At 50.2% G+C, this 21501-nt stretch overlaps 1 protein-coding gene across 3 annotated transcripts in view; it reads right to left on the reverse strand.

Annotated features, from left to right (window-relative positions):
- The window catches only part of LOC101941295 (tyrosine-protein phosphatase non-receptor type 11-like), an 84542-nt gene that overhangs the window by 9236 nt on the left and 53805 nt on the right, over positions 1-21501 (reverse strand). For all 3 annotated transcript variants that reach the window (XM_005292891.5, XM_042852869.2, XM_065575130.1), the window contains 8 exons: positions 21075-21197; positions 7453-7647; positions 3910-4102; positions 3613-3732; positions 2874-2987; positions 2422-2518; positions 1713-1792; positions 381-536 (listed from right to left, as the gene is read on the reverse strand). In XM_005292891.5, the coding sequence (XP_005292948.2) occupies positions 381-536; positions 1713-1792; positions 2422-2518; positions 2874-2987; positions 3613-3732; positions 3910-4102; positions 7453-7647; positions 21075-21197 (1078 nt within the window). The remainder of the gene's footprint in view (positions 1-380; positions 537-1712; positions 1793-2421; positions 2519-2873; positions 2988-3612; positions 3733-3909; positions 4103-7452; positions 7648-21074; positions 21198-21501) is intronic.

Consider the following 21501-nt stretch of genomic DNA (forward strand, 5'->3'; position numbering starts at 1 on the left):
ACAATTCTAACTCACCGCAGGGACGTGCTGGCCACCACTTCCCATGCTCCCATTAGCTGGGAACAGAGAACCGCGGCCACTGGGCACTGCGGGGGGCCCGTGCCTGCAGACGGTCAATGTCAGCAAAATGTTTCGCGGCCAGCAATCAGATTACCCTGATGGGCCACCGTTTGCCCACCACTGCCTTAGCTGCACTAGGCCTGCTTTTGACTATTGCCATTAGTTGGTCATCATGGAGGCACCAGGCGGAGGCACCACAAGTCAGCAGTTTTCCCATCTAGAATTGCCTAGCCAACAGGAGGGATGAAATGCACCTGGCGGGCAAGAGGTTCCACAGACAATGCACTGCATGTTGGTCTGGCGACAAACCAAGTACCCACCCTGCCTCTCTCCACTTCCTTCGTCGTCATGACGATGACATGGGTGTTTTCTTGGTACACCATGGCCCAGAAGTCGTTCACCGTCGTCTGCAGGCAGCCTTGGGTGGCGATGTAGACTTTGCAGTGCTCCGAGCTCCTTCCCTCTTCGGGTATGCTCTGGGTGTGGAAAGAAAGTAGGAGTGAGGGACAAAGGACCGCCCCCGTGCAGCCCTGAGCTGAGAAGATGGAGGAGTCCGATAGGACATGGCTGCCTGGCACTGCATGAGCTCTCCAGTGGAACATCTGCCATCTGATGCTGACAGGCTTCGAGGGATCAAGCAACATCAGCCTCCCGGACACAGAAATCGTTCTGCTTGCAGTTTCTCGATACCCCATCACCAGTGTTAATGAGACACCCTCTGCCTGCAGTGACCTCTGTAGGGCCTTATTACCATTTACTCAGTGCTAGATGCAGGTCGCAAGACAGCTGCCAAAGTTCTGGTTGAATCAGACTGGAAAATAAGCGACCCCATCACATGGTGAAGACTAGGGGCTTAAACACCTGAGCTGTTCCTGGCTGGAAATCCGGCTCCAAATTGGATTCAGCTCCCAGGCGAAAATGAGTTTGACCCAGCCGACAACCTTGTGCAACAGAGCCACGCTGGCAGGGAAGGCCGGGGTTAGAAGAGCGATGCTGGGCATCGAGACGGAGGCGTCTCCGGAGTCGCGGTGCAGGGGCAGCCAGGACACGGCGCCCACCAGCAATAGCGAAGCCTCAGGTCTGGAAGCGCGCGCGCACACACACACACACACACACACTTCACAAAAAAGCAAGTCTTCACCCCTTTATCCCCCCCGACACACACACACACACACACACACACACACACACACACTCCTGCTCTATGCACCACAGCCCTGTTGCTTTTTCTGGACACCCAGAACGACAGCAGGTCCGGGTGCTAGTTACCCGGCTCTTGGACCTCCCTTGAGGCAACCTGACAAAGCGTCAGTTCCAGAGCAGACCGCAGGGCATTAGGCAGCAGATCCTCTTGCCAGATACAGACTGGAAGAGTCTCTCTGGCTGCAGGGAGCAGCACACAGGGGCCTCTTACCCTGCCAAAGCGGCAGCTGTCTACAGAACTGGTGGGGGAGTATCAGGAAACTGCTTGGAGTGCAGGAGGATTCTCAGCAGAGACGGCATCTGGCCCGTGACCAGCGAAATACAGGGGTTCCTGCTGGGCTTGCCTTTGTGAGGTATCATTCTTGGCGCCGCTGCACCCGCTCATGGGTAGCGAGGGGCAGCCTTGCCCCTCCCCCACCCACAAGGGCCACCTTTCCCTCCCGACGTACCTTGATGTAGTTGGCGTTGATGTAGTCTGAGCCCGGTATGCTCTCATCTACGTCTCGGAGCGCAACCCGCGTGGTATCGACTGCATGGGAAGAGACGCCACAATCGAGCCCCGCGCAGAAGCATCGCCGCGCTGCACACCGGGCCCCCAACAGTTTACCCGCATCGTTCACATGTGACCAGCTGGTTACTTCAGGGCTGGCGCTAATTGGGTCCCACTCCAGAGTGGAGAGAGAAAATTTCCCCTAGTGATACACCACAAACCCACAACTAAGCCCAGACGCCTGGGAGGAGCTCGGATGCTACTGCAGTGAGGGGCACAATGGTACAACCCTCGAGCGAGTCTCACTTCCCCAGGGGCTAGCTCTGGCTTCATGTGATTTTTGGCTGACGCCAGCGAGGCTCAACTGAGCTCTGGGCTGGTTTGGATTTCACAAAGGGGAAGGAGGAAAAACCCATTTTGCCAGAGTCCCTGGGATGCAGAAGTGCGGAGTTCAGGAAAGCGAGAGAAAGGGGCTGAACTGAATGGACCCCGGCTCCGATGCGATAGGCAAATCCCACGTTCCTTAGCAAACTGGCAACGATTCACATGTTTGTGAATATTAGGCCAGGGCATCTAAATGCCAGACAATCCCAGCCCCCAATACCACGGGTCAACTGTCCCCAGAGACGCTCGGCGGCTAGAAAAAACGACAGCCAATGTCTCCTTACAGGGGAGGATGTTCTTGTAGCGATTCTTCGCTTTGTTCTCCACTCGCTGCCCTTCCTTCCTGGGGTAGAGGAGCTTACACTCCTGCTGCTGCAGCATCTGGGGAGAAGGGGACACGCAAGTGAACAGTGACACACAACCAAGGGGCTCTCAGATACCAGAGAGGGATGCGGGGGGGAGTTCCTCCAACATGGCATTGGAGAGATGGGGAGCCAGGAGGGGGCTCCTCGAGAAACAAGGAATGGAGGAGAGGAGGGTAGGACTAGGAGAGGGATGGCATGGGTGGGAGGAGAGGAGGTGCAGGGAACTCCCTCAGATAGCGCAGGGCAGACAGTTGTGAGCGGGGACGCCTCCCTTCATGCTCAGACACTGGGCAAGCCTGATATTTCAATGCTGAGATCTCATCCTCTGCGGGTGGCGGTAGGGGAGGGGTAACACAGCTGGACTCCTGTACCTCAAACTCTTCCCAGAACCCTTGCTTGGCCTTCTCGCTGTGATCCGCCATTTTGTTCAGCTCCTTCACTCGGTTTTCGATGTTGGCAGCATTGATGCGCGTGGCGTTAAAGGGCTGAAAGGTAGGCAGGGTCAGAACACAGAGAGACGCCCCGTGACACTGGGACTCCACTCCCACAGGGGGGCCCTGCTCTCTCCCCACCAACTCGCTAGAGGATGGGCTTCAAAGCACACACCCACCCTCCTGCGCATCTTCGGCTCGATCCTGCAGTTGTAATGCTGGGCTCATGGCAGAGTCACAGGATGTGCTCGGGTCGGGCAGTGGCCACTATCTCCGGACCTAAAAAGCAGGAATCTACTACCCAAGGCAGAGAACCAGGCGCTGTAGCAGACAAAACTGCTTGTGGACTAGCCACTAGATGGTGACAAAAGCACAGTGTCGCCAGGGGTCACTAATGCAGCAAGGCTCAGGCCAGAGTCATGGCATGGCATAACGCAAGAGGTTCCAGGCTCAACCCCCCAAACTCTTCCACTTCCTAAAGTGTTTGTTAAGGCACCACTGTTTGAGTGGGAGAAGCCAGGCTGGGGGGCGGAAACATCTTATGGGAAGCTGCTACATGGACACCAGAGGGAATGCAAACAACGATCCCGTTGTAAAATGGGATTGGACAGAGCACCCCGTGACGTGTTCTTGGGAGGGTTAGTTAATGTGTACCGAGTCCACGTTTAGTAGTAGTCACCTGTTTCAGATGAACCACCGCTCCTGATTTCTCCACCATGGGGTTTTTCTTGTAGTGCTCCACCAGGTCTGTGAGCGTGTCGAACCTCTCGCCTCCGCCAACGTCATACTTCCCATCTGGCTGCGGGAGGAAGTGGCGAGTTATTAGTGTGATCAGAGCACACGTCATGTGCCTGATCCAACGCTCGCTGGTGTCAGTGGAATTCTTCCCACTGGACTCCACGGGGAGCTGGATGGGGCCTGAAGAGAGCAAAGAAAACCAACTCCCCATCCTAACAGCCAGTTCAGGGTTTCCCACCTGGTAGCGGATCATCACATGAGTCACCCGTGGCTTCCGGTCTCCTGTGTCCATCTTGTCTTCATTCGTCAGCACTGATAAGACAAAGTCCCCCGGTTTGCTTTGGCTCTCCCGCACCAGAAAGCTCCCTGGCTTGCCTTTCTCCGTCAAGAGCTTCTCTGCCTCTTTGCCAGTCAGGTGCCCATGGTACCACCTGGGAGAATGGAGAAGGCCATCAGGGTGGAGGCGAGACACACAGATATAGCAGCATTCAGAGAAAAGATTTGCCTCCCTATAGACAGATGGTGATTCAGATGCCACTAAGACTGGGCCAAAAACTTATGATGCTACCTGGCTTCAGCTTTTATTGCAAACCGCAGGCCCGAACCAGAGAAGACAGAGCAAAGAGATGGGAACTTCTCAAGCTAAACCCAGAAAGAGTGCTCCCATGAGCTCCTGCAAAGCGGGCACGCCAAGTTTATACAGCTATCCTTGCCACTCAGGAGACACTGGTTTTACAAGCTCTCATCCCCACTGCCTAACTGGGGAAAGTCCCCAGCATGGAATATTTTAGGAGTAAAACCCCAGGGACATTGTTGGTATATGCTGCAATGGCACATTGCAGACTTCACCCGGCTGACGGGATGCAAACATCAGGACTTTTATTTGCCCCACCGGACAAATACAAAACGGCAGTAGCCTCAGATAACACATTGGTTTAATATACTAATTTATCCCTCTGGGATCAGCTCCTCATTACGTTACAAGTGAAATCAGTCTAGCAGATCTCATTAGGGAACATCTATATTTAAAGAGAGACACAGCAGGACACTCATAACTAGCAGTCTTTGGTCAGCAAAAGCCCACAAGTGGAATAGCAGAGGTTGCTGCCGCTCAGGAATGAGATGCATTAGCAGACTGCACCCTGGGAGTCTGTGTAGGATTTGCACAATAACCCCACAAGCTCCAGTTAGCACCATTCAGCCACTCACTTTCCTGACCACCAAATTCACCTTGAGATTTAAGAACACTGGAAACAAATCACTGATGGGCCTTCTGCTTTCTGCTGCGCTGAGAGTTTGGGAAAACAGCAGGACTTGATCTGCTCTACCAGGAAACTACAACCCCTCTCTCACCTTGCACAGAATTACCTTCCTATCTCCATGTATCAGAGGGGTAGCCGTGTTAGTCTGAATCTGTAAAAAGCAACAGAGGGTCCTGTGGCACCTTTGAGACTAACAGAAGTACTGGGAGCATAAGCTTTCGTGCATCTGAAGAAGTGAGGTTCTTACCCACGAAAGCTTATGCTCCCAGTACTTCTGTTAGTCTCAAAGGTGCCACAGGACCCTCTGTTGCTTTTTACAGATTCAGACTAACACGGCTACCCCTCTGATACATGGAGATAGGAAGGTAATTCTGTGCAAGGTGAGAGAGGGGTTGTAGTTTCCTGGTAGAGCAGATCAAGTCCTGCTGTTTTCCCAAACTCTCAGCGCAGCAGAAAGAAGTCTTGCATCTGAAGAAGTGAGGTTCTTACCCACGAAAGCTTATGCTCCCAGTACTTCTGTTAGTCTCAAAGGTGCCACAGGACCCTCTTGCTTCCTATCTCCATGCCGCCCTGCTTTTAAAATGCAAGCCACTTATTGTTCCACACCTTCTCCACTAGATGGCAGCGCTAACATGCTCTGGACAGAGGGGGACACGCTTTAGTTAAGCGAGAGCTCGTACTGAAATAACACTTTTCACCTGCAGAACCCCAGCACTTTACAAAAGTGGCCATTTCCCACACAGCAGTTATGTTACTTTCTCAAGGCTACCTAGTGAATCAGAAGTAGGGCTGGCTGAGCACAGAACAGTTCCTCCTAGCCCTGCGCCACAACTAGAACATGCTGCTTTTATTCCTGGACTCGTTTGTTCACTTAGGTCCAGCAGCCTTGACCGTGGAAGGATGGTCCAGTGGTTAGAGCACTAGCTTAGCATTTGGGAGACCCATGGTTTGTTTCCTGCTCCACCACAAACTTCCAGTGTGACCTTGGGTAAATCTGTCTACGTGCCAGTGCTCCAGCCGTACTCCTCTTCCTTTTCTCCCAGTCTTGTCTCATCGGTTTAGATTTACTCTCTTCGGTGGGTGCGGGCACTATCTTACTGCGTGCATACAACACCCAGCACAATCAGGCCTCTCGTCACTATTGTAATCCAGATGATGCTAACGCAGAGCTTCTCTGCCTCGGGGCATCCGTTGCCCACGCTCAATCAACAACTGAACAGTGTCTCTGGGCAGATGCCACTTGGTTCCCAGTTTGATGAGGTTGGCTCCTGGCCTGCAAGCCAGGCTGCTGGGAATTCAAAGTGGCCCAAAATATCTTCCAAGGACGATGCAACGGCATCACGTCATGTCTCGGTAACTTTGTCCCAGAGGACAACGTTTATGGAGTGGGAGCCAGCGAGGCCGATCTTTCGGAGCGGGCTGTGATGACAGCGATTTCAGCCACGGGCTGTGGGGAACCTGAAGAGCAAATCACTTCACACTGATTTGAGACTGTATTAGGATTACACGTATGGGTGAATTTTATTGCTGCTGAAAGTGATGGAATGACAGCACTTGGCTAGAGCCAGCCAGGCACCGCGCACGCTTCCCACACGCTGCTCTGCAAATGCGCCTCAATCCCCGTTCCCAGCACCCTCTGCTACTCCAGAGCCACATCCCCACATCTGCAGCCCCCACCCCCTTGTATTCCTGGACCTGGGGCCCATTTTTCTTAAACACCAGAGTCACATAGTGCTGGCAATGAGCAGAAACCCTTTAAAAAAAAAAAAAAACCTTTCACCATGCCAGAGTCTCTTTGGAGGGAATCAATACAAGGGGGGTTTCCACTTCTCCAGGGCTTCTGCTAGTGTTAGCTGCTTCTCATGCTGCAGGATGGAATGAGCAACTACCCAGTCTTAGCAACCGGGCAGCACATGAGCCGGAGGGACTTCCCAGCCCCTCACCCGGGGCAGCTCACATGATAGTGCACAGGGAGCGGAGCTGCCATTTCAGGAAGTGAGACTGTCCCGCCGACTGACTGTGGCTGCTAAAGTTAGAGTAATTAGGGGCCGTAAGTGGCATCTCCGCCTGCCTGCCCATGCATTTCTCTTTCTGGTCCAGGCAGGCCAGCTCTTTGGGGGCATGTGACGCTGGGGAAATTGGAGCGTGATGGTCATGGGGGTGGGGGCGCTAATCTGGGACTCAGGGAAAGTCTGAGGTTACCGGAGACAAGTTTGCAATTCAACAGAAGTCAAAGGGATCCCCAGTGTTACAGGTTCTTGGTTCTAATGACTGTCACAAGGGGCGGCGGCGGGGGGGGCAACGCACTGCTAAACAGGACAGGAAAGGGATCACGAGGGGTTATGTGGGCAGCTCTTGGACTATAAAACCCAAACGCGCCCAGTTTTGGGCTCCATTCCAAACCCAGCCCAGGTGCATGGTTAGCCTCAGCGCAAACCCCCTTGGAGCGCCTCAGTGAGTGATGCTTGGGGATTTGCCTGGCATGTTCATCGAGAGGTCCCTCGGGCCTGGCAGCTCACCTCTCGGAGGTGGGGTCCTGGCAGTTCAGAGGGTATTTCAGCTCAATCACGTTGCTGTTTTTCTCCCGCAGCAACCCCTGCTGCTCAGTGTAGTACTGCACCAGCTCGGCCAGGGTAGCAAACTTCTCCCCTCCATAGAGGTCGTAGTAGTCTCCAGTGTTCTGGATCTTAATGTGCGTCACCTCATCGTTTCTCCTGGTGTGGGAGAAGACAGACATTGTATCAGTGCGGGGGTGGGGGGGGGTGGGGAGGGGAGACGGACCACAGCACACACAGGCAGTGAGCTTCGGAGTCCAGGGGCCCCGGTAGAATTCAAACACGAGGGCATCGTAACAAACAGCTCTTATCTAGCACTCAAGCAGCAGATCTCAAGAGGCTTTACAAAGGAGGCTGGTACCCCCCATTACGCCCATTTTACAGACGGGCAAGCAACTCCCTCCCCATGCCTCAGTTTCCCAAGTCAGTCAGCAGGCCAGTGACAGAGCTGGAAATGGAACCCAGGTCTCCTGAATCCCAGTCCAGCATTCTGCCCACTAAGCAACACTACCTCTGCGGATACACCCACATTAATAGGCATCCGCATCAACTGGAGTCATATCGCACAAACCTCACATCAGATAATTCGTATTTTTTTCCCCAGCAGTGCCCCATTTAAAAGCACCTCGGGGCCTGATTTTCAGAGGAGTTGGGCATTTGCCTCTCCCATCAACTCAGACCCTACAGGTGCTTAAGAGCCCAAGAGGTATCTGTACTTGGTTCAGACGATGTTTTCTCCTTTCTAACTCCAGTTCGGAGATCTACGGCTCCCTCCCCCAGTTAGAGCAACTTGGAGATCGCTGCTAAGGGACACTGGTGCGTGCGTGTTACCTACTCACCCCAGGTTCAGAGCCTGGAACCTCGGGACAGAGCGAGGAGGATGGACATTTATTCAGGACACAAGCCACAGAACTTGTGCACACATTCTGCATGCCTGCTCCAGGACTGAACTAGCAGGGTGTTCCTAGATGCAAGTGTAACCCACACACCTCCCGGGTGCGGCGTTCTGTCCCATCTAGTGGCACCTAGACCACTTAGCGTCAGATGAGTCTGCTACAGCCTTAGCTAACAACCACTTCGCTTTTAGCTCATGCGGTAGAGGCTCACGCACTAAGCTCCAAAGGTCCCAGGTTCGATCCCGCCCGCTGACAACCGGGGTCTATCGGCGTTACACAAACAGGACAGAGTTGCAACAGCATTGTTGCACAAGACCCAGGACTGGATGCAGGCCAGGACTCAGGTCCACTGGCAGAGCTGAACAGGCTACGTCTACACAGCCCACAGCAGCAAGCAGGTGCCGAGCCCAGACAGACGGGCTCATGCTCCAATGCTAAAAATAGCCCACCCCTCTGCCGAGGCTTCAGAGAGCAAGTTACAACTCGAAAGCACTGTCTACACCACTGTTTTCAGTGCGATAGCACAACCGAGTCCGTTGACCCAGGCTTGGAGGCTCGCCTCCATGGGCTGTGCAGAGGTCCTCGAGCCCAGCGCGGGAGGAGAAAAGAGGATGCTGCAGAGTGCAGCTGGTGCCCATTTCTAGACTTGGGAGAGGAGCCTACGACAGGAAGAGCAGGATTTAGATACCGTGCACTGGCTGTGACCTGGGGAGAAAGCTTCCAGCCCACGTGTGACCTGTCTTGGAAAGGAAAGTGACAACCCGACCTTGGCTAGAGTCCAGGTCCCCACCACCCCTCAGCATTAAAAGCAAATAAGCAGTAGAACGTGGACGGAGCTGGATTATTTCATTCTCTCCCTCCCTCCCACCCCAACCTCTAAAGCCATCGAGACAGTTGGCTAGGACGGACTTGCACTCGGAACTCATTTTGGTTTCCCTCCGACCCTTTCCCACAGGGGTCTGGGCGCGATGAGACGCTAGTCCAGTGCTCAGAGCATCCGAGCAAACTCCGCCCATCCCCTCTTTGCCACGTGCTCTGCCCCGGTGTCTCTCGGAGCCCCAAGTACGTGTGTTTACCAGCTTCTTCCAAGGGCCCTCTCAGCCCTTGTAAAACCCAGCCAGCTCCTGCCACAGCTCTTGCTAACCTTTCCGAGAGGCAAGCGAATTGCATTTTAAATGCACTTAGCGGCTGCCCTGCTGAGCTCTTCCATGGTCGCTGGGAGCCGGTCGGTCGCTGAGAAAGAGACAGACAGGGAGGGAGGACAAGCGGCTCCTGCCCTCTATTTGTTGCCACAGCAACTCCTACAGCAGGATGGAGACGACCTGGGAGGTGCAAGGGGTGGGCTAGGTCATGGAGAAGAGTCACCGGCTTCGGAGAACACAGAATTAGAAGGGCCAGACGTATTCTGCGCGGGGTCAAATGGAACAAAGAGCCACATCCAAAGCCCACTGACTAAACACAAGCCCTTCCCTGGGTGTCCAACAGTCCCTGGGCAAGGCTGCTTTCAACAGGTCACCCCAGGAGCGGGCTGCGTGTCGAGGAGCGAAGCGGCAAGAGGCGTGGTTACGCCCGGACTACACTGCAGGTTGTGCACTAGAGTAGCTGTATCAACGCGGCTACGATCCCAGTCTAGAAGCACCACACTGCCGCGTGATGGGGCTGGTACCAGAACTGCTTTGCCGTGTAACTCACTGGGACAGCGTCAGCAGTACAAGCCCAGCTTGGCACCACACCTACAAGACTTTGCAGCAGTGTCTTACATCAATGCAGCTGCTTCCGTGCAAATTCCTCTAATCTAGACAAGCCCTCGCAGGCTGAGTTTTCCTCAAGGGGCTGCTCCCAGTTATTCTGAGTGAGGGAGAAAGTGCCCCTCACTGTAGAATGGGTTGGGGGAAATCAGAGGATGCCGGGTACAGACAAGTTGATCTACACTACTGCGAACCGGTGCAAGCGTGCACGTGATGGCCTGCCGTGTCTCCAGCCAGCAATGAAATGGAATAAGCGTGAATGGAGCTAAGTCAGTTTGCATCACCTGATGATCTAGCCCCGATTTTTGACCCAGATTTGGGTCCTCAGATGGGTTTCCAGCCTTGAGTCACCCCATCAGTTGACAGCACAATCATTTCTGCATCTAGGGACCGTGACATCAAAAAGGAGGCTTGTGACATCACTATGGCAGGAATCAAATGAGGAAAGGAGGGCCAAGTCGTTACACTAAATACATTTCATTTAATACTCAGCAGCAATGGCAGAGGGATAACGTGACTGTCAAAGCCAATGGATTTTGCGAAAGAGCATCTCTTATTCAGGTCCAGCTCAGCGGGCAAGTCCCTTTCAAAGGCACATAGCTGCATTATTTTAGATCAATAAAGCTATTCAAGAAGTGCAGAGGAGTTTTAAGTGCCATCAGGATTTCTGAATCGTTGGTGACCCAGGGCAAAAGTCTGACTTCCAGAAACGCAGCAGTAGCCACACGTTCTCTAGCCGCTCCGCTTCCTCAAAGATTCAGCAGCCACCCACGGTAGGCCAGATCCTCCACGGGTGTAAAGCGGCATAAGCGCCACAGGCGCTGTGCCCATATGCTGGGGAGCTCGGGCCGTTTACCTTTGGTTCTGCCAGAGGGAGACGTTTCTTAAGCAAATAAGGATGCTGCCATGAGCAAACCAGCCCTTCTCCACAGAAGCTCCCAGTAGAGTCAACGGAGCGGAGCTAGGACAATGCCGGGCGCTTCTGAAAAGCCACTCTACGTGCCAGGAGAATTTTTGGCCCAGCGATACATGAAACCCATCTCTGGAGGGGCCGGCACTGCACTCCTGGTCACAGTACCTCACACGCAGTAAACCGAGGCGCACGATGCCGAGCGGTGAATTTTAGTCTGGCCTTTTGCCCAGAAACCCCATATACTGAGCGCAAAAGCTCGAGATGGACCACAGCATTTCAGTCCTCAAGAAACTAAGCTGCCGTGCACCGAAGGCAGAGCAGGAGCGACTGTTTTGAAAGGTCTGGTGTTTTGATGGAGTTACCGGGACACGGTTAACACCCGCCTAACTCCGGCTTGAATCGGACCCTTTCGGAGTCTGTTCTAGTTGTAGTATAGACACCGCCTTAAGAAAGGTCTGGGAGCATCTGGATCTGGGGTGCAGATGATGAACCCTGCCGCTGACCTGCTAGGGAAGGATTTCCAAGGGGATTCTGGGCCAGCTTTTCAAGAGAAATGTGGAAAGTCTTTTCAAAGTCTGTCTCCAACTGTGGTTACTCAGCCCTTCAAAAACACCCTGACCATAGTCAGAGATGGTAATCGTCACCACACGCTCTGGAAACATCTTTAGTGAGAGAGGCAGAGAGTGAGCGTGGGTTAAAATCAGACCTTATCTACCCCTTATGCAAAGTGAGTTTGTGCTTATAAAAGCATCAAGGGGGGAGATCTCTAGGCTCCGCTTCCCCAATGTGGCAGCCTGGCCGGGCAAAAGTTTTGTCCTAAATTGGGCAGCATCGTTACTGATCCAATCACAGCTGGCAGATGATGCTCGCCAGCTGTTTCGTGCCTGAGGCTGGACGCGGCGAGCCTTTGCTCAGCACAGAACACACCGGATGGAAGCCACATCTTCGCCATTTGGCCAGACGCTCTGAAGTTTCCTTCATTCTGCTGCTCCCTCCCCACAACCCAAGCCCATTAAAAACCTACAAAGCCTCAGTTCACTGAAATCCCCCCCCCCCCCCCGGTCAAAAAGACTGCTAGCACTACATGGATGCAAAGAGAAAATGGACAATTGGGGCCCTTTATCCAGGCAGCCCTCAAGGTCATGCTTAGCACAAAGGGCATTGAGGGATTTCATTTCCCCCCCAGTGCCCTTTTGCAACTTTAAAAGTCTCCCTGAGCAGTTTCAAACTGGGCCATAGACCCTGATTCCAGAACAACGTCCTCATCAATGCAGTGACCTGGCCTGATGAAAAAAGAGAGCAAAGCCGAGATATGCGGCTCACCTAGTGGCATTGCTACTGCTCGTTAACAACATGGACTTTGTTCTAGCACGCGGACGCAGCACTGTTTGCTAGCAGGATCCAACTTCTCTGGAGATTTCAGAGTCAGCAAGTTCAAAACTCTGAGCCAGATGGTGCGTCCATTCCAAACTTCTCATGAGAAACCCCGATAACCTGTATTACAATGGCATATCTGGAGGCCCTGTTAGAGATCAGGGCACCACCATGTTAGGCATTGCATCAACACGGAGACTCTCAGTCCCTGCCCTGAAGGCTTTGCAATCTACTTAGAGGAGAGATAAAAGGCGAGAGCTATTGTGCATTTTTACTTCTATAGGTGAAGAACTGCAGCACAAGGAGATAAAGGGACTTGTGTAAGGTCACAAGAAATTGGTGACAGAGCCAGGATTCAAAACAAGATCTCCTGAATCTGGCCACCCTTCCTTTCATAACCTTCACATCAGCAGCAGCTCCTGTAGGAGCTTGTGTAGGAAGAGCAGTAGTGCCTGGAAGAGCCCTACCAGGAACAAGAATTCTGTCCGACATGCTCTGCTAATGAAGTGGGGATGCAGCTACTCACCAGCATTCAGAACAACTAGGTAAAACTCACGATGGGTGGTCAAAATGTTTTGCATGAGCTCAGAGCTCACCCAAACCCTGCCCATGGCCCCAAAGTGAACCACAACCCTTTTTTTTGGATGGTTGAAAATATTTGGCACTCTCTTTATTATAACATTTCCCCCTTGGGAGAAATTGTTCTCGGTGCTGTTTCTTAACTGGGCCAATTGAGAACAGACTCAAGACTTCCAGAACAGCCTCATTAGGTTTCAAGGCCGATTTCTAGACCGAAGACGCTCAGATTGGCGGGCATCTGAATCAGATCATTTTTGGCACCAAAGGCAGAAGAACTGGTCTACGAGTCAAAACATGAGCCATGCTTGGCTGCTGTCCCCCCAAAGTATTTTTGGTCACATGTTTCATCGGGCAGAGGCACAAAGACAGCCTAAAGCTTATCAGGCAACGTGTGACCCCACTTGCAAAACACCAAAATGTTGTCTATGCAAAACAGGAAGAGCCTCCCACGTATTTTAGAAACGTGGTTGAAAACTTGGCCCTGATCAGACAGTAGCCTGGGTGCTCACAAAATGCTGAGTTCTCTACCATTGCACCATGCCAAAGAAAACTGAATGTTATTCTCTTGCCTTTTGAGACGTACATCCAACTGGACAGACAGAAGTCAGAGAACTAAATGGCTCCAGAATGGAGTCGAGTGTCATCATCCAGGTGGTTAATGGTTCACATCCAGGTTGGGTGCATGAAGGCTAGAACTCACTACCACCTGATGCCCCAGGGGCTTATATGAAATCAGCCGATGTTCTCAGTCCTCTTCCCCATTGATAGGTGACGCAGTACAGCAATTTAGCAGAGAGGCCAAGGATCAAAAGGGCATGGAGAGCGATTAAGTCTCTCACCCTAGAATCGGTCTCTCCAGCTGAGGTTCAAAGCACACGTGAGCCTGTGCTGTTTCTGCACCTGTTTGTTTTCTCAGAAAGGCCTTCTGGCATCTTTCACCATCACAAGAGTCCCTTGTGGGGGGCCGGAACCTTTGGTGACCCATGCTGGAGAGAAATCCCAGCGTTGAAGCACCTCCCTTCTTTACAGGCCCACGCAGACCACAGGTGCCCTTCAGCCACGCTGCATTAAGCTCCCCCTCAGCCTAGTCTGTCTCAGTTCACCAGGCCCCAAATCAATATTCACTCATGTGGACCTGATGCCATCTCCTCCTTCCCACCAGCTAGCATGAGGCCAGGGCGGATGGCTTCACACAGCAGCCTAACTTGGATGGGCACTTCTCCTGCAATCATCACATGGGGTAATTATGGAATGGGTGCAGATGGTTCAATCAATGCAGGCTTCAATGGGGGCGGCAAGAGGGTGGCAGAGAGTTCTCCCATCCCGCTACCCACCACTCCCAAGATTTCTCTGCAATGGAGAGAAAAGAGCATCCCAGGCAGAACAAACATAAGATACCCACCTCCTATTACAAGGCAACAAGAAATGTTCCCCAATAGGAGGAGACCCATTCTCTTATAATTTGAATTCACTTGGTAGGGTGCTTAAAAAACCACCACAAAGGAGAGAGACTTCTGGAAAAGCTAGTAGGTGATCCCAGATCACATGCGCCCCACCTGAGATGCTGTCAGGGATTGCTTACGTGAATCAGCAGGGCAGTACCAGGCACTGCACATGCACTACCGAGCACAGGGGCACATCATGGACCCAGGATGGTGCACAGATATCAAGGATATCTAGGCCATTAGCAAGCTCATCAGTGGACAGTGGTTTCTCTGGGAGATTTGTGCTGCATAGATTCCAAGCTTTCCATACAGAACAAGTTCCCTGCCTGCTGGTCCCAGAGTAACACTTCCCCAACTTTGCTGGTCAAGCCAGATTTGGGAAGAACAAAATGTATGATTCAAAGGAGGCATTCCCAGGATGTACCAAGGTATCGGGCAAACCACAGCCGGAGTCAAACTTGAAAAGCAAGAAATATCAGCAAACAAAGCATTTAGGCCAAATTCTCTGCTAGTGACACTCCACTGAGTTCCTTGCAGTTACATCCACAGAGAGTTTGGCCCTTTAGAATACAAAACAGGATTTGTATCTACTATTTGTAAGGTGAGAAACCCAGCCCTCGAGAAAGATGGTCTTGCAATTAAGGCACTTGGCGGACACTCAGAACAGCTGGTTTCTAATCCCAGCTCTGACACAGACATTGTTTGTGACCTTGGGCAAGTCTCTCGGTTCCCTAGCCGTTAAATGAAAATGACTGTCTGGCTTATTTAGACTGTCAACTCTTTGAAACTGGGACTGTGTCTTACCAAGCATATGTATATTGTGTTCTCGGATGGGACCTCTAGGTGCTAACATACTAAGCTGCAAGGACAATTGCTTTTTTACAGACGTTTTCGCAAGATTTCTTGAATTCCTCTTTCAGCGCCTTTCCTCCTCATTGTATCTATACTCTTGCAAACAAACTATCTCCTCAGTAACAGTTTGATTTGAACCCTGCAGTGTGTATATGCAATTCATAGGATAGAATCCCAAATTCTGTCTCTTTGGTTACAGATTGAAGCATCCAAATACCAGATGGAGTGTACTTTTCCTACCTTTTGCAGGGAGGAAGGGGGAACAACCTATAAAATCCAGTGTCTAGCTAACAATAACAGTGTCCTACAGAAGTATTAATAGGGACATCACTAGAGAAGCACTCTAGCAAGATTTTATTACCCAGAAGCATTTTCTATTGGATGCAGCAAACCTAGATAAGATCTGTTCCCATAAAATGTGACCTATTTACCAAGTTAATAGGATCTCTATTAGGTGCTTTTAACAGATTTGTGTTACGCTATGGCCCAAGGCCAGCTGCATCTCAGGAAACTTTCAAAATACTGTTTCCCCTTGTTTAAAGTTATTTACAGAGAGCTAGCTGATTCTGTAAATGGACCCTTGCTTTTCTCAGAAGTGATTCTAAATATTTAGATGCTTCAAAAGGCCAGAGACCCGGCTAGAAGCACCCACTACAGTTCCCACATGAGAACAGAGGAGGCCTAGTACATACAGTCCAGGGTCTCTCCCTGCTTCTCTCAAGTAACCTCCATCATATCACCCCTGGTATAAAAGGCTAGTTCTGATAAGAGCCAGTATTGAGCTTTATAAGATTGGGTACCAAAACCCTAATTAGCATCCAGTCCTTCCTTTGAACCGATAAGAGAGAGTTGTGATTAAGTGCGAAGTGAAAACAGACTTAACGTTTACGGTATTTTTAGAACATCTTTTAATCGAGAATGTAATATGCAAATACCCTCTATGCAAATCAACTCTAAGATAACTGGCTGAACAACCTCTGATGTCACCGTTCCACACCGCCCGCCCTCACATTTTCTGTAACTGGCCTTCAAACCAAATTAAGTTTTACAAACCTGTGAAAGTTTAACAATCTCTCCCAAAGTGCCCCATTGTTCCCCAAGATCCTGGTCTAGACTGGCTTTGTGTGCCACTGTAATAAAACAGGAAGGATTGGCTTGTTGCCAGGTCCCTGTGAAAAGCTTCCACTTCTCATAACCCACATGAGCCAGTCCCTGAATGGGTAATTCAGCACTAAGTAACCCACTGATGTGTGCACAGTCACCTTGTTAGTGTATCTAGTTGCTACTGGAATAGATAACAGATCAGGATCACATTGGGCTAGACACTCTACAGACACAATAAGATAATATACAACGGTTTCTCGTGAGTTATCTCCCCCTTAATCTGAGTATTAGAGTCACTGCTGCATTTCTTCAGCTAAAGTTGCAAGACCCTTCCTGCTCTATGCTGAATCAAATATTTATGCATAGCTATTATTAAATGTGTTCTGTTAGCACTGCTGAAGTGCACAGAGCTTGAGACAGACTCCGTTAACAAAAGGCTCAGTGCTCACAGACCCATGTCAAAAATAATGACTGCTCAAGAAAACAAACTTCTCCCGACACTGGAATATGAGGGGCTTGCAATATCCCAAGTGTGGCAACGTGTTATACTAACTAGCTGAAAACTATCCTAAGAGGGGCAGAAGGAAGAAAGAACTGAGAGATGGAGCCATGGAAGGTTGTTTTTGAATTTGTCTCCATTCAGATTTTTTACTGGTTTGGAAAGAACTAACCTGACTCACTCAGAAGTTACCTGATTTTCCAAATAAGTACAAAGAAGATAAAGAGGGTATCACTCCATTTCCAACCCAACACAGAGTAATTGCTGCAGAGACAGAAGCAAATCTTCCTCTCTCTACGCAGCCTGGATTCAGTGGGAAGAGGCATTCAAGGGATGCGGACAGAGGCTGCTGCATCTTTTGTCGAAGGCTTCTGAGGTTCTGCAAAACAGCTGCTAGCCTCTCGAAAGAGACTTATCTGGAGATCCATGAACATGTGGATCCCTCTGTTTGGGGTCTGGTCAGCCAGAGCTACATCTAACATCTCTCCTGGGCCCACATCCCCTCTCTCACAAAGGGAGCTGCCTTTTCACACATTCTTGGAGAAGCTGAAGGTGGAAGGCTAGGTTGCTTTCTGAAAAAGTACTTTCTGCTCCTGACTTTTCAGACCCATTTGGTTCTTTGAAGAACATGCTGGGCAACATGATTGGTTGGAACTCAGATAATCTAATGCTACTCGTTCTGTACACTGATCTATGCTTTATAGTTCCAGTTCATGAAAGCACACACTTACATGGCATCAGTGACTCATGAAATGTGTGCAAGAGGAGATACCATACATCATGCACATGGCCCCATGTGTGTGACAAAGCCAGCATTTGAAGGCAGTCACCAGAAATGAGAAGGGAGCTAAGGTGGGAAGATTTTAGATGACAGTACGTTGTCAAAGGTAAGATAATCAGGGAGAAAGATTTTTTTCCATCGCTTAAGCATCTGACACTTCAGATATGACACCTGGGTTGCAAAAATCAAATGCACCAACTTAGAGGCACTTTCCTGGAAACATTTAAGTGTCACAGCCATTGCTGATTTCATACTGTGTGTGCGAGGTTGGTTCAGAATTTCCATTGAATCAAAATGTGTCAGTGGGTTGTGGCCACACAATTGATAAATATTAAGACTTCAAGGTAAACTTCGTGTTTTGTGCTTGACACAGACCTTGCTGGCCGTGGGCGAGGGACATTTGATTTGGATTGAGCTACCCACAGTTTTTTTTTTAAGTCAATATTTATCCTGTGGTAACACCTAGAGACCATCCAGCTCAAGACTCCATTGGGCTACAAACAGTAACCGAGCATCCTGGTTCCCAAAGAGTAGTGGGAAAGCACCTACACTCTTAGCACATACAATAACTGACCCCTGAAGTAAAATCATCATGGATCAGACTAAATGGCAACACAAGCATCGTCTTCCTCTAGAAAAATGTTCCAGGTACTCCCCTGAAATCACAAATCACCCTCCTCTCCCTCTGCTGAACACACCTCCAAGAACAAGGAACAGAGACTTCCTTACACAAGAGATCTGGGGAGCTTTGGCTAGCACCGGCAGGAGGTCACTGGCATTTTAACCCTTCCATCACAGCATGCGCCAGGAGCAGAACAGACGGGATTGCAGATTTAAGGGCAGTTTGCATCATCCTCCGTCGTGTTGCCCAGGGTAGTGCCGACGGGCCAGCTAAGAACGGAGCCCCGGCAAGGCACTGGAATGGCAGGCGTGTGTGGGCAGAGTGCTGGAAAGGAAAGCTTGTGCAGACAGATGCTGCTTCTCACACACTATACCTGACTCTACCGAGATGCCGTCCGTGGCTCACTTTGAAAACGGACAAAAACACTGACTCACAAAAAAAAAGAAATTCAAAGAAAAAAGGCGTTAGCATCACCCAGAGCCAAACCCAGTCTTACGCTTCTTCTCTCCCAGTGATCAGCTTGTTCAAGGCAGCTCTGTGTGACTAACTCTATTTTCCATTCGAATTAGAAACACTTCCTGTCGCTTATTAACCCAACAGCTTCTGATTGCAAAGATTACCTGCAGCATAAGCAATTAAAGTCTGATGCTGAAACTCTCTAGCCTGCTGAAAAGTTAGCCACGTTCCTTCCCATGGCCCTCTGCATTACTGCTCTACGGTCAGAAAAGTCAGGGGCCCTGCCCAGCTTGTTAACAGATCAATTGTTGCTTGCTTTATAGAGCAACAAAGGCAAAACCCTCTCTCACTGTGGCCAAGAAACTAGTTGCCCTTTGTAGATCAGCATGAATGGGGATATTTTGGGTTCCAGCATCAGAGAGAGGAATGAGGGGGGGTGGAATGTGGGGAGGAGGAGCGAGATTTTATTTTGGGGCAACAGCAAAAGTGAAAACTCACTTGAAATATTCAAAACACTATTAAAACCTGCAAGTGGCTACCAAAAGCCAGGGCATTGGGGGAGGGGATACAGTCACTCCAATTAACGAGTTATGCTACATCCTGTAACACTGCAATACCCTGCCAGATCGGGGGAAAAATAAAAATAAAACCAACCAATATATTGCTGCATGGGGTTACTTTAAACCAAGTATATGGTAATGACTTGTAAACCTAAGTTAACAGCCACTGAAAAAACAACAAACGACTAAAATAACCTCAGAAGAGGCTTGCATGGGGGCAGGGACCCTATTTTATCGGTAAGGCTTCAGGTAGGTATGGCATAGGAGGGGTTAAAGCTATCCCTGGAATACACCAACTTCCCCTTTTAGCCTCACGGACCCAGGGAGTCAACTTTATTCTTTGCATTATCAGATAGATAAGACGACAAAAAATATCACAGTGCCACTATGTAAATCCACAGTACGGCCACACCTTGAATACTGCGTGCAGTTCTGGTCACCTCGCAGAGAAGGGCAACAAAAATGATTAAGGGTATGGAACAGCTTCCATATGAGCAGAGATTAAAAACACGGACTATTCAGCTTGGAAAAGAGATGACTAAGGGGGGATATTATAGACATTTATAAGATCATACATGGTGTGGAGAAAATGAAGAAGTATTATTTACCTCTTCACAACACAAGAAACAGGGGGTCACCGAATGATCATTAATAGGCAGCAGGATTAAAACAACAGGAAGTACTTCACAGAATGCAGTCAACCTGTGAAATGTTGTGAAGGTCAAAACTAACTGGATTAAAAAAAGAATTAGATAAATTCATGCAGGATAGGTCCATCAATGGCTATTAGCCAAGATGGTAAGAGATGGAATCCCATGCTCTCAGTGCCCCTAGACTTCTGACTGACAGATGCTGGGACTGGATGACAGGGGATGGATCACTTGATGATTGCCTTCTTCTGGTCATTCCCTCTGGGACACCTGGCATTGGCTACTGTCAGAAAACAGGAGACTTGGCTAGATGGACCTCTGGTCTGACCCAGTGGGGCCATTCTTATGTTCATCTTCATTGTAACTTTCACATCAGTGGAGTCCCATCAGGCACAAACGGAACGCAATCCACTGTTTTCTGGAAGGCCACATTCCAAAGCCAAATCACCATAATTACAAGATTTGTTTCTATAATGGCTTTGGGCATTGACAATGAGACACACTGACCCAGTTTTCAAGGGCAAAGCCCAATTTTTAATGGAAGTTGCCTTGGGATCTTGTCCATGCGGAGCAGACAGGACCTGGGTTTTCACAGGTCTTGTTCAAAAAGCCTACCCAACATGAACGGTACTCAAGTTTAACCTGGAACAATGAAGGGATCATTCAGCGGTGCCAGGATTTAATGCTGTGTTGCTCGGGTGCTGAGGGATTCAAAGCGGACATTCAGAGGACTAGCCTGTCTCTTGCACTTAAAGCCCTCAATTATCAGCATTCGCACCTAAACACAGAACCCTGCCGGTGCTCTATTATGCACACTCAACAGGGATCAACAAGTTGGCCCAGTGTGCGCACAACCCCCTACGAGCCAAAGCTTGTGGCAGTCAGTGGAAAGACTTCCATTGACTTGAACAAGATTGGGATCAGGCCCACGTACAGGTACCTGTATGAAGCAGACAGCTACCCCTCCCCCCTCCCTTCCCCTATCTGCATGAGCATTCATCAGGAATTTGCCAATTAACCAAATGTCTGCAAGAGTGCATGCCTGAAAATTTAGGCCAATGCCTATAGCTGCCCCAGTGAAATGCTCCCCTGCCCCCATTTTCATACCTGACGGAGAGTGTGAAATCTCCTGGATTGCTTTTACTAGGCCGGGCCAGAAAACTCCCATGGACGCCTCTCGTCAGGAGCAACTTCTCTGCTTCTATTCCGTTGATGTTGGGGTGAAACCACCTACAACGAAAATGTGGGGTGTGAAAAGGAATATACATTAGGTACCATCCAGTCATCAACATCTCCTCCACCGGGGTGTTCATACTGGCTTCTGTTCACTGACTAGGCCAGGTAGGAGAACTTGGGACCCACTTGAAAGCGATGGGTCTTTCCATTCCACCCAGTTACAATTCTCACAGATACAAGCTGGGCCCTAGGACAGTGGGGGGCAAAGAACCATCCTTTGCAGACATTTGCATTTCAACGGCTCTGCCCCAACCCTTCTTCCCCCAATTAGTTTGGGTGGGATCTCAGAATGGCAGTT

Source organism: Chrysemys picta, chromosome 21 (genome assembly GCF_011386835.1).
Source record: "Chrysemys picta bellii isolate R12L10 chromosome 21, ASM1138683v2, whole genome shotgun sequence".
Taxonomy (NCBI): Eukaryota; Metazoa; Chordata; order Testudines; family Emydidae; genus Chrysemys; species Chrysemys picta.